Source organism: Erinaceus europaeus, chromosome 17 (assembly GCF_950295315.1).
Source record: "Erinaceus europaeus chromosome 17, mEriEur2.1, whole genome shotgun sequence".
NCBI lineage: Eukaryota > Metazoa > Chordata > Mammalia > Eulipotyphla > Erinaceidae > Erinaceus > Erinaceus europaeus.
This window is the reverse complement of record NC_080178.1, coordinates 60,315,750-60,341,861: the sequence shown is the minus strand read 5'-3', so window position 1 is coordinate 60,341,861 and position 26,112 is coordinate 60,315,750. Positions and strand designations below refer to the sequence as shown.

Genomic DNA, 26,112 nt, shown 5'->3' with positions numbered 1-26,112 from the left:
TCTTTGGTTAGGTTTACTCCTAGATATTTTATTGTTTTAGTTACTATAGTAAAAGGAATTGATTTCTGGATTTCAATTTCTTCTAGCTTAGTGTTTGCATAGAGGAATGCCACTGACTTTTGAATGTTAATTTTGTAGCCTGATACCTTACTGTATTTCCTGATGATTTCCAAAAGCTTCTTGCTGGATTCCTTAGATTTTTCTGTGTATACTATCATGTCATCTGCAAATAGGGAGAGTTTGACTTCTTCTCTTCCAATCTGTGTCCCTTTAATTCCTCAGCTTCTTTTTAATTGAATAGAACAGAGAGAAACTGAGAGGGGAGGGGAGATACAGAGGGACAGAGAAAGAAAGACACCTGCAGACCTGCTTTACTGCGCCTGAAGTGTCCTCCCTGCAGGTGGGTAGTGGGGACCTGAGCCAGCTTGCTTATGGTAATGTGTGTGCTTAACCCCCAAAGACTGTGGATCTTCTACAGGCGAGTTGAACAAAGGAAGTAATATGCACTTTACCAAGTGTACCAACACCTAGTCCCAGCAATCAAGTAATAAGCAGTGGTTTTGTATCACAAAAAGTGCTACCTCCTGAAGATTCATTTTTGTTCCTAATTTTGAAAAGGTAATTGATTATCTGTCACAATACTGTACATCTTTGGGATAGGTGAGCTAGCATAATGATTACGCAAAAGAGACTTCCACCTTTGAGGTTCCAAAGTCACAGGTTCAATCCTCTATACCACAATAAGCCAGAGCAGAGTAGTACTCTAGAAAAAAAAAAATACGAAACAAAACATTGCACTCACTTCCCCTCAATCTTCTCAGGTATTTTCATTATTTCTAGTAAGACTCTCATCCAACTCTTAACTCCTAACATGCAGCTGTACTTTGGGGTTTGCTCTACTACCTGGCTCTCAGCTGTGGTGTCTCAGCCAATTGGAGGGTCTTAAGAAAGTGGTTATCAAGAAGAGTCTGTGTAGAGTGATCTATATTCACTTTTGAACTTTTTTTTGCAAAAAGCAAGTACCAGCTTAAGGATGCCGGTTGGAGCCCCCGGCTCCCCACCTGCAGGGGAGTCCCTTCACAGGCGGTGAGGCAGGTCTGCAGGTGTCTGTCTTTCTCTCCTCCTCTCTGTCTTCCCCTCCTCTCTCCATTTCTCTCTGTCCTATCCAACAACGACAACAACAATAATAACTACAACAATAAAACAACAAGGGCAACAAAAGGGAATAAATAAATAAAATAAATATTTTTAAAAAAGAGTAAACTATAAGTCGAGAGCTGAAGAAAAAAAAAGATGAGAGATATGAATGCATAAGAATTTAAAACTTCATAAAGAAATAATAAGCTGAGGAAATATCTGCTCAAATATCTTTATCAAAAATTTTAAGATTCTCCTACAATTAAGTAAGAACAACTATAAACTTATAATATAAAATATAAGTTTATTACCATCAAAACACAAAAGAAAAAAATACAAATCCTTTATCTGAAAGTGTAAATTTAACTTTACTGAGGTTTACAGTGATGTAAATTAGATGGCATACCTTCTTTTACTGTTATTAAAAGAATAAAAGTAGAGGGCAGGACTTGGACACTGAAGAAGTGCTTTAGTTTCTGCCTTTCTTGCTCATAAAAGAAAGCTCTAAACACCAGTACATATTCAATGGAGAAGCAATTACAGAAGCCAGACCTTCCACTTTCTGCTTCCCATGGAGACCTTTGGTCCATATTCCCAGAGGGGTAAGGAATAGGGAAATTTACAATGAAGGGGATGGGATATGGAACTCTGGAAGTGGGAATTGTACCTTTGTTATCCTATAATCTTGTCAATCATTATTAAATCACTAATAAGAGAGGGGTACAATTATATACAAATACAGACAGATAGTTGTAGAAATAATAGTTGACCCATCTCTGCAATGTCCTGAGAACTGCTGTAACTTACAATGGAGAGATTGGGGATTCAGAACTGTGGTGGTGAGAACAGTGTGGAGTTGTACCCCTGTTATCTTGTAAGTTTGTAAATCAGTATTAAATCACTAATAAAAATAAAAAAGAAAATAAATACTAAAGGTTTTTGAAATTGATAAATCACAATTTAGTTGTGATAAAGTGAGAGACACATACTGTCAAGTGTCAATTTCACAATACTTCAAGAAAGGGATGTGGCAGTATATTTTAGGAGCTTTAGAAGTAACCCTGCCTTTTGGTATAGTCAGTCTACCTCTCTTGTAAAATCTTAAATGGAAAACTTTAAAATGTGGCAAAGTTTCTACAGAAAATAAGTCACTGTGCTTTGCTAGAAGAACAAAGCAAGACAATCAGAATTTCCAACCAGGATGCAAAGTTGGATAACATAACCCACATATAAACATTCATACATATCCACATGGTTTATCAGTTAGCCATTAAGAGTTATATGCATAAAGTTATTCAGCAATACAAGTAAATAGAAAGTGACCTGCAAAATTGTGAGTTGGGCTGTGATGAAAACACCCATATCAGAAAAAGATGGAACTAAAGAGATGGGAAATGAAACCCAGTCATGAGTAGCGATTCTAGTGGAGTGAAAAGCAGCTTTCGAAGAATTAGTAATAGCATACACAAAGTGAAAACTTATCTGGAAACATATTCACTTAGATATTCCACTAAAAGCTGGTTAGGAAACAAAATTAAAATGGCAGCCATGTCTTGAAGACAATTGAAATGTGCACATGTGATAGAAGCTACTTAATGCAATGAAAAAAGTTGAATCATTTTAACTGTCCATTTTTACATTCACTTACAAATGTTTACCAAAGGCCTACTCTTTGCCAAATCCAGAGAGAAATATTAGGTATATATTATTTGAAAGATAAAAATAGTCTGAAGTCCCCAAAGCCACAGGTTCAAATCCTATTGCCACCTTATGCCAGAGCTGCTCTGGTCTTTGTTACCTCTGTCTTCTCTCTTTCTTTCTAATACTAGAAGAAAAAAAAAGTCTTTGAAAAAGAGTATGAAAGATGTACTAGGTTAGAAAAACATTCCAAAAGAAAAATAATGCAAGATGTTACAAAGATTTTTCCTTTTGCTCAATGAGCAGACATTTTGTTTTCAAAGAAACGTGGTTGTATGGAGCAAAGGCTTATTCAAACCATTTTTCAGTAATAGCAGATGTATGAGCAAGGAACTCAGAAAAGTGGAAGTAGAGGTCAATAAAAGTGAAAAAAAAATGAGCTCAGTCTTTAGAACCTTTCCATCAAGATTATAATTTTTCTCTTTATGATACTTTTCTTCTCTAGCTACTACTTTCTTTAATTGATGTTTTTTAATGACATGCTTGCTAACAGTTTCTGCTTTCTTCACATCAGTGTGCACCTACTAGCTATCACCAGTTAGCTTCACCTTTCCTTATTTGATTCATTTGGCCTGCTTGGCAATGGAAAACTCCTCAGAGAGAATTTATAGACTTTGTCTACATTATTTAATTTTCAGTTCACATGATTGGTCACTGGCTAGCTTTCAGACTGGCATTGTTTGGGTCGAATATATGTCCTGTCCACTCAGGCCTGACTAAAAGACAAGCTCTATCATCATTTGGGTTTGTCCTTCTAGCAGAGTTGTGTAAGTGAGAAACCACAGGTGGAGGTAAGCTGGGCATTCCATAGGTCCTTAGGTCCTCTTGGGTTTGACCTGCTTGATAACTATCTATATTTCCATATTTTTAGCCAGATGTGTTCGCAGATAGTAAGTGAATGAAAGCAAGGTCATGACCAATTTTGAGGGAGTGATTACTTTTGCAGAAAAAATTTGAAACAGTAAAGAAGAGAAGATTTTAGATGACAAAGAAAAACCTGAGAAGGATTAGAAAGCTCACCAAATAAGATTAAAAACTAAGTATCTCCCCAACGTTTCTGTTTATCAGGCTATTAAAACATAATATCATACAATAGAAACTCTATTGCTAAAGCAATTACTACCTTCTTCACAGGTGCCAGGATTATATCCACAATACATAAATTAAATATTTCCAAATCTGAAATGGTGTGAGTTTTAAAATTTATACCCACAGAAGAATTTCTTAATATGTTTATCCAATCATACCTTCTAAATATAAAATGTTACTTCAGGAAGCTGGACAGTGACACACCACCTGGTTGAACACACACGCTACCACACATAAGGTCTTGTGTTCAAGTCCTATGTCCTCATCTGTGGGGGAAAGCTTTAAGAGTGCTAAAACAATGCTTGCAGGTGTTTCTATTTCTTTCTGTTTCTCTATCACCTCTCCCCCTTAATTTCTCTCTATCCTATGAAGTAAAAGAAAGAAGAAAAAAATAAAGGGAACATGATGGCAGAGGAGGACCTAGTGGGGGTTGAATTGTTATGTGGAAAACAGAAATGTTACACATGTACAAATTAATGTGTCCAGAGTCGGGCTGTAGCACAGCAGGTTAAGTGCAGGTGGCGCAAAGCACAAGGACCTGCGCAAGGATCCTGGTTCCTGCTCTAGACTCCCCACCTGCAGGGGAGTTGCTTCACAAGCAGTGAAGCAGATGTCTGTTTTTCTCTCCCCCTCTCTGTCTTCTCCTCCTCTCTCCATTTCTCTCTGTCCTATCCAACAACGACAACATCAATAACAATAATAATGACTACAACAATAAAACAACAAGGGTAACAAAAGGGAATAAATAAATATTTTTAAAAAAGAAACAAAAGGGGAGTCGGGCAGTAGCGCAACAGGTTAAGCGCACGTGGCATAAAGCTCAAGGACCCTCATAAGGATCGGAGTTGGAGCCCCAGGCTCCCCATCAGCAGGGGAGTCGCTTCATAGGCGGTGAAGCAGGTCTGCAGGTGTCTTTCTCTTCCCCTGTCTGTCTTCCCCTCCTCTCTCCTTTTCTCTCTGTCCTATCTAACAACGATGACAACAATAATAACTACAACAACAGTAAAAAGGGCAACAAAAGGGAAAAATAAATAAGCAAAATATAAAAAAGAGTCTCAAATAAATTGAAATCTCTATGCTCTTAAAAATAAAAGAAAGGGGGGGTTCCCGGAAGATGGCGGACTGAAAAGTTGCTAGTGGTTTGAGCTCTAACCACATCTCCTGGAAACGGTAAGATTTTCTGCCTTTAGTAGGCCAGTCAATAAGGGGTCCTAGCGGTGACACCAAGGAGGTGACTATAACTTAATTTGGGTTAAGAATTAGAGTAGGAAAAAAGGGGAAAAATTTTTTTTCCTTTTAATTTTTAAGCATACCTCTCCCCCCCCCCCCATAACCAGTCCCTGGGGACCAGCTCCTAGCAGGCTCCCCTGCTAGGAGCTCCTTTTCTTTACCAAATTCCTGTCCCACCAGGGACATTCATTCTAAGTCTATACCCTTCTGAAACCTCTGGCCTTTTTTTCTTTCTAAGTAGCCAACCCCCCCCCCCCCCCACCTCACCCCGCATAGCTAATTAAATAATTAAAAATAAATACATTAAAAAAAACCCTTTCCTTTCACTGCTCTTTTTCTTTCACTGTTCTTTTTCTAATCTTTTTCTTTTCTCTCTCTCTCTCTCTCTTTTCTTTTTCTCTTTCTTGTCATCCTTTCTTCCTTAATCCTACAGCTTCCAAAGTCACAGCCCCCAGCCCCCACACCACCAAACAGTGTGCTTTTTTGAATTCACTGATACACATTTGGGAATTATTTGGGGGAAGAATTCTGACTCAGTGTGGACTCTCACTGCGAGTGTCTCTGCTCAACTTCCTTCCTCCTTTAGCCACCCCTAGAATATACAATGGATAGTAGATTTGCATAACTGGCTATTTCAGCTATCTTTGTCTAGTCCTGAGGTTTTTTTTTTTTTTTCTCATTCTTAACAATCAGCTGCCTCTGATCACGAGGTTTGAGGTAATCTGGGACAGGGTTTTTATTTTATTTTATTTTTTACCCTGCTCTATTTTACTATTAATATTATATAAAGGCATATATCTTCCTCCCCTTTAGGTTGATCAGAATTAACTCTTAGCATGTATTTCAGTGCTAAGGTAGTGGGAATCTTACCTATTGTGGGAGGAACTTGTCCCCTTAATCCTACCTCCTCTACAGACTCTCCCTTCCCTCCCCCTCATAGCTAATCAAAAAAAATTAAATTAAATTAAATTAAAAATAAAGTAATAAAAAAACCTTTCCTTTCACCGCTCTTTAATTACAGCTCTTTTTCTTATCTTCTCCCTTTTCTCTCTCTTGTCTCTTCTTTCTTTTTTTTTTTTTTATCTTGTCATACACTTCTTCCTTCCTTCTTCTTTGCCTTTCTGAATTTGTGAATTATTTTGGGGAATAAATCTGACTCCGAGTGGACTCTCTGTGTGTATCTCTGCTCTAGTTCCCTTTCCCCTCTTGTTGCCCCTAGAATATACAATGGATAGTAGATTTGCATAACTGTCTATTCTTGCTATCCCTTCTTTCTTTTCTCTTTCTTCTTCACTGGGATTTGGTTACAATTTATTCACGGACTGGAGAAATTGTTTGGCTAACTGGTAACGATTAAACTGCCTCAATACTGGCTTCAGTTGCTACTGTAATTCCTGAGATTGGTGAGTGAAATTGTCATAAAGGTATTTAGTACAGTGTTACTTGTACTCAAGACACAACAACTGAGGAAAAACAGAGCATAAAAAAAGAAACACATAAATCAAAAAAATGGGTAGATCAAAAACAAATAAAACTGCTACTCCAATGAATGAAGACAAGAGCCCAGAAGAAACTACAAATCAGCCAGAAATAACCATAGATAAGAAAAGTATACAAGCAACAATAAACTTATTAATCACATAAATGAAAACAACATTGGAGGAAAGGAATGGCAGTATCAGGGAAACAAAAGTTGAGACTCCCCAGGGAAAATACTGATTATCTTGAGGAAATTAGAGAACTGAAAGCTGAAATAGCTGTAATGAAGAAAGAAGCTGAGGCAAGGGAAAGCAGACTAACAGAAGCAGAAAACAGAATTAGTCAGACAGAGGATGAGTTAGAGAAAATGAAGAAAAAGGTAAAAGAGCTTAAAAAGAGATTGAGAGACACTGAAAACAACAACAGAGACATATGGGATATTACTTCTCAAAAGAAGTAACATTCATATAATTGGCCTGCCAGAGGAAGAAAGAGAGGAAGGGGAAGCAAACATTCTAGAGGAAATAATACAAGAAAACTTCTCAGACCTGAATAACAGAAAGGACATCAAGATTCAAGAGGCCCAGAGAGTACCAAACAGAATCAACCCAGACCTGAAGACACCAAGACACATCATAATCACAATGAGAAGAAGTAAGGATAAAGAAAGGATCCTAAAGGCTGCAAGAGAGAAACAAAAAGTGACATACAAGGGAAAACCCATAAGATTATCTGCAGACTTCTCCACTCAAACTCTAAAAGCCAGAAGGGAATGGCAAGATATCTATCGAGCCCTGAATGAAAAAGGGTTTCAACCAAGGATAATATATCCTGCTAGACTTTCATTCAAACTAGATGGAGGGATCAAAACCTTCTTAGATAAACAACAGTTAAAGGAGGCAACCATCACCAAGCCGGCCCTGAAAGAGGTACTAAAAGACCTCTTATAAACAAGAACATCACTGTAATACTGGCAATATATCAGAGCAAACAAATTCTTTTTTAGAACAATCGCACTACAATACATTAAATCCATAATATCAATAAATGTCAATGGCTTAAACTCACCCATCAAAAGGCACAGGGTGGGGGGATGGATCAGAAAACATAACCCAACCATTTGCTGCTTGCAAGAATCCCATCTGTCACAACAAGATAAACACAGACTTAAAGTGAAAGGATGGAAAACTATCATACAGGCTAACGGACCACAAAAAAGGGCAGGAACAGCCATTCTCATCTCAGACACAATAGATTTTAAATTAAATAAAGTAATAAAAGATAGGCAAGGAAATTACATAATGATTAGAGGATCAATCAGCCAAGAAACAGAAATGGAGGCATCACACTCCCAGACCTTAAACTATATTATAAAGCCATCATCATCAAAACAGCATGGTACTGGAACAAAAATAGGCACACAGACCAGTGGAACAGAATTGAAAGCCCAAAAATAAATCCCCACACCTATGGACATCTAATCTTTGATAATGGGGCCCAAAGGATTAAATGGAAACAGGAGGCTCTCTTCAATAAACGGTTCTGGGAAAACTGGGTTGTAACATGCAGAAGAATGAAATTGAAACACTTTATCTCACCAGAAACAAAAATCAACTCCAAATGTATCAAAGACCTAGATGTCAGACCAGAAACAATCAAATACTTAGAGGAAAACATTGGTAAAACACTTTCCCACCTACACCTCAAGGACATCTTTGATGAATCAAACCCAATTGCAAGGAAGACTAAAGCAGAAACAAACCAATGGGATTACATCAAATTGAAAAGCTTCTGCACATCCAAAGAAACTATTAAACAGAGAGACCCCTCACAGAATGGGAGAAGATCTTCACATGCCATACATCAGACAAGAAACTAATCACCAAAATATATAAAGAGCTCAGCAAACTTCGCACCAAAAAAAGCAAATGACCCCATCCAAAAATGGGCAGAGGATATGAACAAAACATTCACCTCAGAGGAGTTCCAAAAGGCTAACAAACATATGAAAAACTGCTCTAGGTCACTGATTGTCAGAGAAATGAAAATTAAGACAACACTAAGATGCCACCTCACTCCTGTAAAAACGGCATACATCAAAAAGGACAGCAGCAACAAATGCTGGAGAGGTTGTTGGGACAGAGGAACCCTTTTACATTGCTGGTGGGAATGTAAATTGGTACAGCCTCTGTGGAGAGCAGTCTGGAAAACTCTCAGAAGGCTAGACATGGACCTTCCATATGATCCAGTAATTCCTCTCCTGGGGTTATACCCCAAGGACTCCATAACACCCAACCAAAAAGAGGTGTGTACTCCTATGTTCATAGCAGCACAATTCATAATAGCTAAAACCTGGAAGGAACCCAGGTGCCCAACAACAGATGAGTGGCTGAGAAAGCTGTGGTATATATACACAATGGAATACTATGCAGCTATCAAGAACAATGAACCCACCTTCTCTGACCCATCCTGGACAGAGCTAGAAGGAATTATGTTAAGTGAACTAAGTCAGAAAGATAAAGATGAGTATGGGATGATCCCATTCATCAACAGAAGTTGAGTAAGAAGATCTGAAAGGGAAACTAAAAGCAGGACCTGACCAAATTGTAAGTAGGGCACCAAAGTAAAAACCCGGTGGTGAGGGGTAGACATGCAGCTTCCTGGGCCAGTGGGGGGTGGGAGTGGGTGGGAGGGATGGGTCACAGTCTTTCGGTGGTGGGAATGGTGTTTATGTACACTCCTAGAAAAATGTAGACATATAAATCACTAGTTAATTAATATGAGAGGGGGGAAATCAATTGTATGTCTCAAAGTTTTTCAAAACACAAACTGAATCTTTTTAATATATAGGCTGTGTATTTGATATGCGGACTCTCTCAAAAGCCTAGATCAAGTAGATCAGAAGCAACCAATAGTACAGCTATATACAAGATACTGGGTACTGTACAGCAAACCATAACAAAAGGACTTTTCAAAGTTAACCCAATTACCAAATAATGTGATGATAACATTAACTATCCATTGTCTTTTTGAACCCTAAGACAGCAGGAACCTCACATTTCCACTATAGAGCCCCTACTTCCCCCAGTCCTGGAACCCTTGGATAGGGCCCACTTTCCTGTATGCCTCTCCCAATCCATATCAAATAATATTGCATTTGCCGTTCACAACCTAACCAACGCAACGATTGCCACCTCAACATGCTTCACCTCAGACTATGTCCAGAGACTTCACGTGTGGAATGACAACCCTTCAGCTTCATTACTTGGGTGAGACCTTTCCTTTTATAGTACACTCTAATTTCATCTCAGGTGGTTCACTTTCTAACAATGTCCCAAAACCTAGATATACACCAGTTTCTGTGAGAGAGAGCATATGTTCACACGTATCCATAAACTACTGCAAAATATATACTTGAAAGCAGAAGTACACTAGAGTTTGCAGTGAGTACCTCCCTAACACTTCCTCTCCACTATTCCAAGCTTTGGGTCCATGATTGCTCAACAATTTGGCTTCGTATGTTAACTCTCTTTTCAGTCACCAGGTTCCAGATGCCATCAGGATGCTGGCCAGGCTTCCCTGGATTGAAGACCCCACCAATGTGTCCTGGAGCTCAGTTTCCCCAGAGACCCACCCTACTAGGGAAAGAGTGAGGCAGACTGGGAGTATGGACCGACCAGTCAACATCCATGTTCAGCGGGGAAGCAATTACAGAAGCCAGACCTTCTACCTTCTGCAACCCTCAATGACCCTGGGTCCATGCTCCCAGAGGGATAGAGAATGGGAAAGTTATCAGGGGTGGGGGTGGGATATGGAGATTGGGTGGTGGGAATTGTGTGGAGTTGTACCCCTCCTACCGTATGGTTTTGTTAATTAATCCTTTCTTAAAAAAAATTTTTAAAAAGTAAAAAAAAAAAAAAGAAAGAAAAAAAGATTCAATTTCTCTCAATAGTGCATGCTTTCTCAGTAGCTTTTAAGTGACACTGAAATCATTTATAAAAATAAATTGAAAGATAAGAAACCATAATTCTGCATAAAAGCCATAAGTCTGTCTCATGTCAAGTTTTTGAGAGTCATAACTGTATGTCTGTACACATATATGGAAAAGGCACTCAATTATTATTATTTTGCTACAATAGTTATTGCCTGGCTTGCACAACTGTGCCATTCCTTATTCCTTGTTGTAGTAGATAGACAATAAGAATAGAGAGAGAGACAGAGAAAGAGAGAGAAAGAGAGAGAGAGGAGAAAACACACTTGCAGTTTTACTCAACTGCTCATGAAACTTCACCCAGCAGGTGGGGACCAGCAACCTTGAGCTTGGTAACATGTGCACTCTCCTGGGTACATCACCACCCAACCCCAGCCACTGATATATTGACAGTGGTCAAGTTATCAGTAATTCTGACTTCTTCCATTATATTTTTTCCTGCATTTTAAAATTAATTTTGGAGGCTTTGGAGGTGACCCAGTGGGTAGAGTACACATGTTACCACGTATACAGCCCAGAATCAAATCTCTAGTACCACATTTTAGAAAAGTCAGTAGTTGGTTTGTCAAATAGTTCACTTGCCAGGGCTGAGTAGTGGCACACCTGGCTTAATGCACATGTTACAATGTGCAAGGACTCGGGTTCAAGCCCCCAGTCCTCATCTGCAGGGGGAAAACTTCACAAGTGGCGAAGTCCTTTCCTCTCTATCTCCTTTCTTTCAATTTCTGGCTATCTCTATCAAATAAATGAAGATAATTAAAAAGATAAATAAATAAGAGCTCAGTTGGATAATTTCTTCCTTTGCCACATATGTGACCCAGGTTCAAGTCCAATCCTCACCACATTCAAAGATGCTTCAGTACTGTGTTGCCTGCCTGTTTTCCTTCCTTCTTCCCTCCTTCCCTCCTTCCTTCCTTCCTTCCTTCCTTCCTTCCTTCCTTCCTTCCTTCCTTCCTTCCTTTCTTTCTCCTTCTCTGTCTCTAAATGAAAAAGGCTTCCTGGAGTGGCAAAACCATGAAAATGACGAAAATAAATTGAAAAATCTAAAATTATTTCTATTTGTTTCAGTTTATAGATCTGCTAGTGACTTAGACTGGATCTTGATTAATTCAGCACCCCAAACTATATATTCTCAAACAGCTTATAAATAGAAAACATACATTTTTTTCCCACCATAGGATTAAATTTTATTTGTAGAAAACATACATTTTTTCCCCACCATAGGATTAAATTTTATTTGATAAGAGAGTTTTTACTTCTAAGTGATAGAAGGTACTTGTAAATTATTGTAAGAATAGTATTGTACCCTGGTCACAGTAAATAAATAAATAGACAATGGTAATGCAAGATTATGATAATTGGTTGAGATTAATATAGTTTATTTATTTATTTTTAAATTATTATTATTTGTTGTGATTCTTTTTTATTTATAAAAAGGAAATATTGACAAAACCATTAAAAATTAAACATTATGCTATGCTCAGTAAACTGCTGCTTGTGTACCAAATACTAGTCTAGGTGACTTGGAAGATAAAATTTTGACCTGCACATGGACTCACTTCTCATGTGTGACCTCGTCCTAGAGAAAGAATAAATGTGTGAATGTGTGTGTGTGTGTGTGTGTGTGTGTGTGTGTGTGTGAGAGAGAGAGAGAGAGAGAGAGAGAGAGAGAGAGAAAGGGGGTGTATATAAGCTTGACAGAAATATATCAAAACTGGTTAAGTGTGATGGGAGGGGAAAACTGGTTAAGTGTGATGGGAGGGGAAAACTGGTTAAGTGTGAAAGGAAGGTGATATATAGTAGGGAGAACTAGAGAAAACCATATAAGGAGGTCTCAGTGGAGCTCAACCATGAAAAACTGATAGGATTTAAACATGTGAAAATCAAGACGGAGATGACCAAACATTTTGTGAAGGGTCTGGAGTGGCAGGTATGGAAGCAGGGCTGTTCAGTTATCTAATTTAGTTTGTTAAAACATAAAGGTGGGATGGGGAGAAACCAAAGACATATATGAAAACATGGTAATAACCAACACAGGAGCCCATTTATAGCAGATCTTCTGTGTTTAGTAGACAAAAATCACCTCAGATCTCAGGGGATTATAAATTGATTATGGATATTTGAGGAATTTTAGAAATATTTAATTTCCAATGAGGTGATACATCATAGTGAAACCTAGACCAAGTTTGAGTCCCAACACTACTTAATACTAGCTATGCAAATTCAGACAAGTTGCTTAATCTTTTTGATTTTCAGTCCAGCAGTCTTGTGATAGATGGCACATGGCAGGACTATTATGAAAATTAATGGGAAAAAGGTATCAAAATAGTGTATCAGTGCTTGACACTGGCATATAGTAATCAATTATCAGCTGATATTAATTTAATTGTATTCCACACTCACCAGTGTGACTATCACTGTTTGCCAAACTACCTTTCTGTTGTTAACACATTTTAATACAATTATACTTCTGCCACTTGTCTTCATACTCTAAAGAATTTAAAATAAAACGCCTTTTCTTACACATTGTTGGTCAAAGTATTTCCAGCAAGTGAAGAGCGCAAATTGCATAAAGAGATGAAATGATTGGCACTGAAGCCAACTGGAGGAGAACTTCTGACCTAGCTGGAGAATCCAGAGAAATTTTTTATTAAAAAAAATTTTTTTTTCAGTAGAGGAGGGGGTGATGGTGGAGGAATAGGAGGAAGGGGAGGAAAAGGGAGAGAGTCAGAGAGAGGGAGAGGGAGAGAGACAGAGAGGGAGAAGGAGAGAGAACACCAAGCATCATACCATTATTTGTGGTTCTAGGGACAGAATTTGGGATCTCATGTTTCCAAATCCTGTGCTCCACGACTATGCCACTTCTTGATCTACACAGATGCCAAATTCCCTGTGAATCCAGTGGAAGTCTGGCTGCTACTAAAATAGACCATTGGAATGAATATATAGCAGTAATAGAACTAGGTGGAAGATATTGTTCTCTTTAAAGACTACCAGGGGCCAGGCAGTAGCACACCCAGTTAAGCGCACACAATATACTGCACAGGGATTCAGGTTCAAGCCCCTCGTCCCTATCTGCAGGGGGAAAGTTTCACGAGTGGTGAAGCAGGGCTGCAGATCTCTCTTTCTCTCTCTCTCTCTCTCTCTCTCTCTCTCTCCCCTTCCCTCCAGGGTTATCCCTGGGGCTCAGTGCCAGCACTATGAATCCACTGTTCCTTGCAGCCATTTTTTCCATTTTATCTAAGACAGAGAGAAATTGAGAGGGAATGGGGAGAGAGAGAGGGAGAAAAAGACAGAAATCTTCAGACCTTCTTCACTGCTTGTGAAGTATCCCTCCTGCAGGTGGAGAGTTGGAGGCTTGAACAGAGATCCTTTCACAGTACTTGCTCATAGTACTATGTGCACTTAACTGGGTGTACCACTACCCGGACCCCTCTCTTTTGCTCTCCATCTCCCCATCCCTTCTCAATTTCTCTCTGCCTCTATCCAATGATAACTAAAATTTTTAAATAATAATAATAATAAAGATGCCTTAAAAAAAAGACTATCAATAGAGCTGAACCTTCCAAATACTATATATAGCCAACTCAGGGTTCCCATCCTATAGATGGGAAACATTTTGGAAAAATACATTTTGATCAGAGTGAAGATGGAGAGCAGAAAGCAAACCTGTAACAAAAGGCAGGCAGTGAAAGGTAATAATGGAAACACAGAAGAGCCAGGGAGTGCAACAGGTTTGTGTCAAAAAACCCGAGATCTATTTAGGTTAATTCCATAGGGTGGAACTCAGTCCACAGAGCATTGAGCAAAACTGTATCAGGATTCTCTTTGGTTTCTCCATGAAATAATTTGTAAGCTGTGACCAAGGCCTGAGGACAAGAATTGGACTTTTGGGTGGAGCAGAGGGATAGGAAAAGAAGTAATTGAATATAAGTTGTTTTTTGTTTTTTTTTCAGAAGCAGAGGATACCCAAATGTCTCACTTGCTCTTTGGCCACATACATTATCAAGTTTACCCATCACAGTGACTATTATCTATGGTTTTTGCAGAAAGAAACAAAAGCTCAGAAAAGACAAGGTAGCACAGATTGAAGGAGCACTTCAACACTGACTCTAGCACAAGCCCTGCCACACGCGCACACGCGCACGCGCCCGTGCACACATACTCCGAGACACCAGAGCTAGGGCCTGCATAACCACTCCACTGCTCCCTGTGGAGTTTCCCTTTTTCTTATATAGAGAGAGGGAAATGGAGAGAGAAAGGAGTGGAGAGAGAGGAAGAAAGAGACAACTACAACACCACTCTACCACTCAGGGAAGATTCCCCCTCACAGGTGGGGATCTGGAGCTTGAATCCAGGACCTCTGACACGATAACATATATGCTCAACCAGGTGTGCCACTGCTCAACTCAAAATCTGTCCTTTCTTATGATGCCTGGGTCTCTTGCATGTGCAATACCACCACTAAACAATCTCCTCAGGCTAATTTTTCTATTCTTTTTACTTGAAAGAGAGAGGGAGAGACAGACACAGAACAAGTAGAGGTACTATAACACCACTTTACTTCGCATGAAACTTTCCTGTTGTATTCCATGATGCTCCCAGGTGGTGCTAGGGCTTGCAGCAAGGATTTCATGCAGACTAACTCAATGTTCTATCAGGTAAACTATCTCCTAATCCCTAAGTGCAGGCCTTTCAGTGCCAGTATTTACTATTCAGTGAACTTCACAGTGCAAGTCATTCCACTGAAGGAAACAAAGTAAGGGAAAGTGAATCCAAATAAGCCTTGCTTTCAGTGAGGATGTGGCTTACACTGTTGCAGCTTTGTGTCTGGGTTCCTTCCTGAAGCATTTAGTGATTTAGTGGACAGAAGGTTAGAATCCTTCCCTCTGTCTTGAGTTTACTACCTTTGCCATTTGTGGTAAGTTCATGGACATGGTTAACAGATACTCCTGACTCTGATATGCATTTAGCTATAAGAATACTGTTGGCCCTGCTATAAGGTAACACCGTGCACATGGACTAGCAAAATAGCTTACCTGGAGGGGTGCCCGTTGCCTGCTCTGCCATGTATGTCACTTAGGTTTGAGCCTGCTCTCCACAGCAACAGGGGAAGCTTTAGTGCTGGCTATTTCCTTCTTTCTCTTTCTATCTAAAAAAGTTGTTTTGCAATTGTGAAGCACCAGTGAGGTAGAGAACAAAAAACCTCAAAAAAAAGAAATATATGTAACTAAGACTCTTTTATATAAATTATTTATTTATTTATTGCCACTAGGGTTATTGCTGGGGCTCAGTGTTTACACAACTCCACTCCTCCCAGTGGTCACTTTTTTCTTTTTCTTTCCTCTAAGTAGAGGGGGAGAGATAGAGAAAGAGGAGGAAGAGAGACAAAAGCTCCCATGCAGTACCATAGGCCTTGAACCTGGATCCTTATGCATCAGGACCTGTGCATTCTACCAGGTAAGCCACCTCCTGGCCCCTAAAAAGAATTTGAAAAGGAAATAAGTGAAAATATTAAGGAGAAGGATGTTTCTGAATCTCCCTGACATAAGTTGATTTTTCTGAGGTAATCTACATAATAAAGAAGGAAGTATAATAAAATTTATTGAAATACTATTTGCTTTCAGCGTTTTGAACTAGGTATATAGGTATATATGTTTCATTCTCCTTTTTTTTTTTTCCCCCTCTATGTTTATCACTGGGGCTTGGTGCTGGCACTACAAATCCATTGCTCCTGGAAGCCATATTTTTCCATTTTATTAGATAGGACAGAGAGAAATTGAGAGTGAAGGAGGAGAAAAAAAAGTGGGAGAGAAGGGTAGACACCTGCACACCTGCTTCACTACTTGTGAAGCAACCCCCCCTCCCCCCACCTGCAGGTGGGGAGCTAGTGACTACAACCGGGATCCTTGTACAGGTCCTTATGCTTTGTACTATGTGTGCTTTAACTGGGTGTGCCTCTGCCAGACTCCCGAACTAGCTATATTTTTCCCTCCACAGGTTTGGAGCACAAAATCAGATATTTGCATTTACTTCTGTCAGTGAGATTGTAGCAGAAGGGAATACATAATTTTCCTCAAGGAACTATCTTTCAGGCTTTTGATCTTCAAAAGTTTGAGTTCTTAAAGGACTGATGTTCAGGGAAGACTTGCAAAGGAGAAGCAGATAAGATGGATATCTATTATTAGATGTAATTTTATTTATTTAAAGTAACAATGGGATTACATCAAACTGAAAAAATGTCTGCATGGCAAAGGAAATCACCAAGTTCTACTCTCTCTTTCTCTCTCTCTCTCCCTGTTGAGCCACCTCTCCAAGTGCTAAAGAGTTAGCACTTGTAATTACAAAACACGAACAAATTTTTTGTTCGGCAACTCTTATTCAATAGCAAAGCAATGTCAGGAATTTTTCTTCTTCTTCCTCTTCTTCTTCTTCTTCTTCTTCTTCTTCTTCTTCTTCTTCTTCTTCTTCTTCTTCTTCTTCTTCTTCTTCTTCTTCTTCTTCTTCTTCTTCTTCACATTGTTACTAGTACTATTAGTGATTTGGAGGCACTCAATAGCTTATGAAAATTCCCCCTATTGGAGAAGTACCTGTTCATCTTTACTTCCAGTGTGCTCAATATTGTTTTTATTTTGGATGATGCAAATCTTCTAAAGTAAAAGGCATACGTAATCTAAGCCGCTGTTTCCCAAACCTGTTAGTGCATGAGAATCCTCTGTAAGAGATATTATTCTGCCTTTAATACTGTGTCCAAGCTCAGTCCCCAGACATTCAAATGCCATGGCACTAGAAGGCAGGCCTTCTGGTGGGGGAGGGGAGAGAGAGTCTTAGTACTTTGTTTACAAAAGCTTCACAGGAACAGGATATACTGTGAGAGTTTGGAATGTAAATCTAGACAGATCTTTACTTTTTGAGACACATAAGAATTCATAGTTTTTGAATTGCATTATCTCTCTGTACTATAACACTTCTAAATTTCACAAACAGAATTTCATTGAGTAGTTTTCTAAAAATCACAGAAGACAATGAATGGTACCTGGATATGCTCTATTTGTTTAGTCAGGCAAGTCACACTGTCAGCGCAAGTTCCACACTTGGTTGTAAATCCTATATCTCCACATTAGTGCTTATGTTGTTCAATTCAGCTTAATCTTACTAGAGCAATATTCAGCATTATGTGATTCGTGTATATACTGAATGTGAAAACTACGCCCACCTAAGCATACATGCAGTATTACATATAGAGTATAGTATTCTACAGTCAAAACCATGGACTACTACCACAGAGAACTGACAGAATCATTACATGTGTTTAACTTAATTCCCATGCTCAGATCATGAAGATATGCAAAAGTAAGCATTGTATTCATTACAAAAGTTTTTTTAAATGATAATTACATTGTAAATCTGAGAACTTGGGTAAGTACATATGTGTGGTTCTTAGTAACACAGAATTTTAAAATTAAAAGTTACTTTAACACATACTTACACATTTTTTTAATATATAATCCATACAGTTAAGGCTTAGTTTTGAAGAGTTTTATACAGACAATTTCACTTAATTTTGACAATAACCCATGACACAGATATTTGGGGGGAAAATGCATAGGAAGGTTGCCTAGCTTATCTAAGCTCACACAGCTTATAAGAGTAGTGGGTGAGGGAGTGGGGGGCATGGACTTTCTATCCCCTCTGATTTTCAATCTGTTCAATAGACACAAACAACTGCTCTGCTCACTTTTTTTTAAAATTAATGTTTATTTATTTATTGGGTAGAGACAGTCAGATATCAAGAAGGAAGGGGTGACAGGGTGAGCAACGGAGAGACACCTGCAGCACTGCTTCACCACTTGTGAAGCATTCCCCCTGCAGGTGGGGACTGGGGACTTGAACTTGGGTCCTTGTGCGTTGTAATGTGTGCTCTCAATGAGGTGTGCCACCACCCGGGCCCCTATCTGCTCACATTTTATGGTGTTAGTAGAACTAAACAAGAAGATGATTAAAATATTTGTGCAGGACTCGAAAACTATAAAGCCTACATGTTCTATTATAAATTCAGAGCAGGGCCTCACATAATTGACTTTGAAATCTCTGGTTATCACATCTGTTTCAGCTTTTTCATTCTGCTTTCATCCCTCATCCCCTTTCTCAAAATAGCAAATGAAACTTCAGAAAAAGATTAAGGAGAGAAAAAAAAAAAAAAGAAAACAGTGGGCTCCAATAGCTATGTTGACAGCATTTTCATTAGGATGCAGTCTACTCGAGAAAGTATTTGCATCTATTTCAAGGTCAGTCTGAAGCCTAGGATGAGGGTTCATACTTAAATGTTTACACACAAAGGCACACGTACAAAGAGGGTCTGCTAAGCTTTTTGGTGATGACTTAAAATGTCTGCTGGGGCAGCTATATGGGGTCTGGTGTTACAGTGGAAATGACAGGCAGTAAGGATTCTGAGCATGGAAAAAAATTTCCTTCTTCAGAAAAGCTCCTTGGAATATGTCATAAGAGATGCTAGGAGGAGGCAGTGACATACATCAGTTTTACCTTTACAAACACAAGAAAAATGAAAGACTTCTCACAGAGAAAATTCTAGAAATCTTAAAAGTTAGTAATGCTGCTTATGTAGTGTAGCAAAAAGGAGCCAGTCTTTGGGGGGTGATTGTTGAATACTGAGCCATCCATTGACTAACTCCATGACTTTTTATTGCATGTTTAAAAGTTAAGATTCTGGAACCACACAGTGTTCGAAAGTCCAGCTTTGAGAATCACTAGAACCCCACTACCTAATCAACATCTCCCTTGGTTGCCTTATAGACAATCAAACATTTGACATTTACTGAAAAAACTCTTGATGTTTGTCCCCTACCTGTCCTTCCACAGTCGTTCCCTCCTTAGTAATGACAGCTCCGCTCTGCTGTTGCTCAGGCCATAGACCCGGGGGTCAGCCTCCCTGCAGTTTGAAGATAGGGTTCTATTAATCTGTCTTGCATGATTTTTGACAAGAAACATATTTTATTATGTTCTCCTCTTTGTGATGTCATTGGTATTGGTTGAAACTCTTAGACCAACATGAATAGGATTTTCATAAAAAGTTAAACATTTTTGACTATTTTGCATTCCAAAGTTTACTGATGCCACAGGTCTCTCCCCCTCCCCAATCTTTTGACTGTTCATTTCATTCATTCATACAGGGTCTAATGCTATGCCTGAAAGTTTGTGATTCTTTCTGCTGTGATGTCTATTTGATACCAATTTATATTCCAGATACTATTTTATTAAATAATTCATACTCATTTCAGATTTCCTATTTCTTTCTTCTTCATCTGCATTTCTTTCACTACAATATATATATATATATATATATATATATTTTACCAGAGCATTGATCAGCTCTGGTTATGGTGGTGAGGGGGGATTGAACATGGGACTTTGGAGCCTCAGGCATGAGAGTCTCTTTGCATAACCATTATAACCATTATGTTATCTGCCCCTGCCCTCCCCCCCTTTTTTTTTTTTTAATAAAAGATTGGCTATATTTGTAAATCTCCTATCTGCAAGTCCCTTATTTCTGTCATCTCTGAGTCTGTTTTGGTAGGTTGACTGCTCTCTTAATTTGGGGCCATATTTTCCTATGGAAAGGAAGGTTAGAGGGAAACATGAAAAGCTTGCTTTTGGAAATGTTAAATGGCTGATATCTATATTTATATAGATATATCTATATCTATATCTATATCTAAATGGCTGATATCAACCAAGTAAAATGCTGATTGGGTAGTAGAGATCTAGATACTTCAAAAAAACCTATAATCCAGAGATGGGGTCAGAAACTATATAAGCATTATCAATAATAAGACTGTAAAAACTTAATATTCAATATTTAAAAGGTATCTAGCTAACTAGGATCCTTCTACATTTTACAACCACTACACCTATTTTTTAAAGATTATTCAAGGACATAAGAAAATAATTAAGATATAATTATTAAATAGCAAATAAAAACCTCTGTACAGGAAGAAAGGAAGCATATCAAATATCAACAATGATTATCTCTCTTTTTTATTTCTTTAGTGGGGTATTAATGTTTTACAGTCGACAGTAAATACAGTAGTTTGCACATGCATAATATTTCTCAGTTTTCCACATAACAATACAACCCCCACTAGGTCCTCTGCCATCCTGTTCCAGGACCTGAACTTTCCCGCCCACCCACCTCAGAGTCTTTTATTTTGGTGCAATACACCAGCTCCAGTCCAAGTTCTGCTTAGTGTTTTCTCTTCTATGATTCTCTCTCTCTTGGTATGACAGTATTTCTTATTAGTTTTTTATATTTTTGTTACTTTACATCTTTTCTATAAGTGAAGTAAAGTTTACTACAAAGAAGCCATTAAAAGGAGTATAAGGCAGTCTAATGGTTAGTGGGGTAGACAGTGATCCCTCACATGTTCTCCTCTGCCAACCATTAGTCCTATTTTTTGTCTAGACTAACCCTGGAGACCAAGGAACAACTCATCCTATTAAAATGTAACACACCATTGACTAAACAACTACTCAGATTTTACATCAATATAATAATAGCAATAGGTATGCATTAAATATCTTCCTCAAAATTATAAGTCCTGGTATTTATGTCTCGCTAGTTTACATGGGTACACAGGAAGCAATGAACATCTATAAAAGAGAGTCTTAAATTTTCCATTCTCATTTTTGCTAACATTAAATTTATTTTTGTGACAGTAAAGAACAGCTTAGCATGCTATCTCTGACCATATATTTAGGTATCTTTCCTTTTTTAAAAAAAATATTTTATTTATTTTATTTTTGAGAGAGATGCAGAGAGAGAGAGAGAGAGAGACAGAGAGAGAAACACTGACCAGAGCACTACTCACCTTTGGCTTATGGTAGTGAGAGGGATTGAGTCTATGATTTTGGAGCCTTAGGCATGAGAGTCTCTTTGCATAACCATTATGCTATCTCCCTAGCCCAGTATCTTTCCTTAATTAAGACTTGTCAACTTCCATGTTAGCCTCTTCATTCTCTGTATTTCTAGCAGGGTAGTTTTATAAATAATGTTTATGTAAATAATGTTTATGTAAATAATGTTTATGTTTATATAATAATGTTATGTACCACAGTTTATGTAAGTAAACCTAAATAATGATATAGAATCACTATCAATTAAGAGAAATCTTCCCATGGGGTTTCTTCTTAATGGTCTACCTTCTATCTGTCTCACTAGTTTTGCATCATTTCCCATCACTAAACTTTGCTTCAAAGGAGATAGCATAAGAGCAAATTCCATTTTGAAGAAAACATCTAGCACAAAACAATGCAACAACTCAGAGACACTGCTAATGAATCTTGGGTTTTGTTGTGTCTTAATGAACTGTATAAGGCTGTGAGGAGTCTGAATGCTACATTTTGAAGTTTTCTTGAAGGGAAAAACTGAGAACCACAGTGAATCAAAAAAGGCAATATGAAGAAATTATCCACAGGATAACTGTATTTAGCAACAAAGGCTGGATTGATAGAATGCATTTATTTGATTTGATTTATTATTATTATTTTTCTTCCTCCAGGGGTATCACTAAGGCTCCATGCCTGCACTATCCACTGCTCCTGGAGGCCATTTTCTCTATTTTGTTGCCCTTGTTGTTATTGTTATTGCTGTCATTGTTGCTGTTGTTGAACAGGACAGAGAAATCAAGAGAGGAGGGGAAGACAGAGAGGGAGAGAGAAAGATAGAACCTGCATACCTGCTTCACCACTTGCGAAGGGACCCCCACTGCAGGTGGGGAGCCAGGGGCTCAATGGGGGTCCTTGTGCTTCACTCCATGTGTGCTTAAGCAGCTGCTATGGTCCCATGATAGAAAGCATTTTTATTGGGAGGAGTTAATGGTTTACAATGTAGTTGTTGACACATGGGTACGATTTTCCATCTCCTCATGATAAATCTTTGTAGACCATTACCCCCACCCCAAAGTTAGGTCCTTTTCCATAATTAAGCACCAGGACCCCAAGGCTCCCTCATCCCCTCCCACATCTTCCTTCTCTTGAGTCTTTTGGTGTCACACACCCCTCTCCCATCCAGTCCAAGCTTTGTTTCATGTTTTCCTTTTCTGTCTTTGGTTTTTAAGTTCCACCTATAAGTGAGATATAAGTGTAAAGTTCCATCCAAGATGAGGTTAAGAAGGTGACTTCATAATTTCTAACAGCTGAGTAGTATTCCACCGTGCATATATACCACAACTTTCTTAGCAACTGGTATGTTCTTGGGCATCTGGGCTCCTTCCAAGATTGGGCTATTAAAAATTATGCTTCTATGAACACTGGTACACACAGATTTCTTTGGATAGGCGTTTTCATTCCTTTTGGGTAAGTCTCCAGGACAGAAATTGCTGGGTCATAGCGTAGGTCCATATCTGGTGTTCTGAGATCTCCAGATTATTTTACACAAAGGCTGGTCCAAGTTACATGCCCATCAGCTTGTAGAAGTGTCCCTTTCCCCCACTTCCCTGCCGACAGAATGTCTCTTTATCGTATCTGGTTGCACTGGAGCTTATATGAGATTTTCAGTGCAAATGGTGTTAGATATTTGCTATAGTAATATAAGTAAAAGACATTTGATAAAATATTCAGACTAAATGTTTTCTGTGATAAAAGGTTCTAATGTGCTATGTGAAATAAATAGTTAAAAACCATAAATGGATTATAAATTTGAACAAGTACCTAACAGAGTTAGGTATACATAATTTCATGCAGGATGCTTACAAAAATAATTTAGCTGCGAAGTGGTCATACTGGATCCTGGTTTTATTTTTTCCAGACTTAATTTTGTTCACAAAAGCAAGAAAGAGAAAAAAAAATGTGAGCACTACTCAGTTATAGCGTATGGTAGTGCTAGTGACTGAACCTGAGAGCCTCAGATTGCCAAGCCCAGTGACCAACTCAGCTAATTCTTGTTTTAAAAAATATGAGTTGTAGTTGATATTTATTAAGGGTTACTTTTTACCCCAAGCAATCTACACTATTTTATTTGTTATCACAACAAGCTTGTGAGGTTTTATAAAGGGTGGCTCCTTTTCATAAAAGAGAAAATTGAGACAAAAGTCAACTACATAATTTACCCAAGGTCAGATAACTAGCAAGTGGTTGAGATAGAACCCTGAATGCCGGGCTAGCTTCATGGGAGACAGGATCCAGGAACTTGTGGCAGTGTGGTAATACAATTCTTTATTCACACAGGAACTCTCCAGAGTCGGGTGTGAGCACAGTGGGTTAAGCCACGTGGCACCAAACTGCAATGGCTGCCTCCCGCTCTACACTCCAGACCTTCTCCAGGTCGGGATGTGGGAGAGAAAAAGGGAAGAGAGAGAGAAACCAGGAACAGAAGTGGGTTTTATGGGAAAAAACTGGAAGTGGCAAGTTGGTAACGGGATGGCTGGAAAAGGCGATGGAGAAAAGAAAAGAGCAGGAAGGTAGAAAGCATCCATAGCAATGGTTGCTAGGATCTTAACTGGTGGGATTAATTAATTAATACCCTGGGTGGGTCTTGAGGTAGAAAGAAGACAGATCAGGCAAAACAATGATTATGTAAATAGGCCATAGTGTCAGCAATGGAGGATGGAGCAGGGGAGCTGCCCAACACCTGAAGAGGCAGGGAGATCGCTCAGCTCTTCAGAGCACAGGACTTGTATATCTGAGAATCCAGCTATGATTCTTAGCACTGTCATTTGCCATGGCTGAGCAGTGCTTTGGGCCTGCATTCATAAAAACAAACATTTTCCCACTTATTAAAAAGTATATCTACCTACCAACCTGCCTACCTACCTACCTACTTATGAGGGTAAGAGGATGATAAAGAGAACCAGAGCATTACAATACCAGGGATCAAACTCAGGACCTCATCTTTATTCAATGTCTCATCTGCCAGACCCCAAATGAATCTTATAAAAATATAACAATAGGTGTCTGAGGTGGTTGGTTCTAGGACTCATACACTCTGTTAAGATGGTTCTAATTTTAAGCAGGGCCTGTTTCCTGAGTAAAGCACTGCCAGTTCTTTTCTTCTAGACTCCGTTAAGAATATACATTTCTTTCCTACACCAGAAGATGTTCCAGTTCATGCAAAAATGGTTTCACATCATAAAATATAAAGGAAAAAAAAATCCACTAGAATGTGAGAACTATTCACTAATGGATATCACAAATCATCAGCTATTACTAAAGAAGTCTTTCTATAACAAAATTCATAACCAACACATTTGTGAAATTCATGTCCATGCTTCTCAAACACTAAACCTAAACATATTCACATGCTTAAGACTTGGGATATTTCCAGGGGCTGTATATCCCCCAGAAGATTTATGGTGTGTCAATTTTACAATATGATTTTCTATGAAATAAGTTAATTTGTATTAAAAATGGTTTACATTAGTAAAGCAAACTGGGATAGTTGCCAGATTTCTATGACAAAAGCAAAGGGTTCTATGTATTTCATGTTTTAAAGGAAAGTTTCATGTCTTACCTCAAGTTCCAAGAAAAATAAGTTTCCTGTTCAAGATCTCAGAGCATGTAAGTATAATTATTTGAGAAATCCTGACTTAATCTCTACCCATTTCTGATCCATAAATATAAACACCGGGGAAAAATCAATTATAATTGAAAACAATTAATGGTATTCATGAACAATCTCTCCACTTGTGTTAGAAGTATAGAAATGGGGGGGGCAGGAGATGGCACACCCAGTTAAGTGCACAAAGTATTAACCACAAGGATCCAGGTTCAAACCCCTGGCTCCCCACCTACAGGAAGCTTCACAAGCCACGAAGCAGGTCTGCAGGTGTCTAACTCTCTCTCTCTCTCTGTCTCCTCCTCCTCACACAATTTCTCTCTGTTCTATCCAATAAAAAATAATGGAAAAAACTGGCCACCAGGAGCCATGGATTCATAGTGCTGGCACTTAGCCCCAGCTATAACCCTGGAGGCCAAAAAAATTAGTTAATAAAAATAAATAAAAATAATAAAAATAGAGTATAGAAATGGACAGCAGTAAAATAACCCTGGGGGCAAAAAATAGTTAATAAAATAAATAAAAATAATAAAAATAGAGTATAGAAATGGACAGCAGTAAAATAACCTTGGGGGCAAAAAATAGTTAATAAAAATAATAAAAATAGAGTATAGAAATGGACAGCAGTAAAATGGTCTGACGAAATTAGGCTTGGGGTATAATTCCACACCATTCACACAAACAGAGTTCTGTATCAGCCCTTCCTTCCCAGGAGTTCCTGCTCTAGTTCTCCCAAGGTCATAGACATAGGAGATATAGATATGTATATACACACACAGGTTTACATCCCCTCCCATTTTTAAAATTATCTTTATTTATTGGATAGAGACAGCCAGAAATCAAGAGGAAAGGGAGAGACAGAGAGACACCTGCAGCCCTGCTTCACCACTCATGAAACTTTCCCTCTGCAGGTGGGGAC

The 26,112-nt window shown here is 38.5% G+C and overlaps 1 protein-coding gene across 13 annotated transcripts in view; it reads right to left on the bottom strand.

Moving 5' to 3' along the window:
- Positions 1–26,112, bottom strand: part of DLG2 (discs large MAGUK scaffold protein 2) — a 1,912,587-nt gene that overhangs the window by 440,225 nt on the left and 1,446,250 nt on the right. For all 13 annotated transcript variants that reach the window (XM_060176807.1, XM_060176791.1, XM_060176792.1 and 10 more), the window contains one exon: positions 19,491–19,574. In XM_060176807.1, the coding sequence (XP_060032790.1) occupies positions 19,491–19,574 (84 nt within the window). The remainder of the gene's footprint in view (positions 1–19,490; positions 19,575–26,112) is intronic.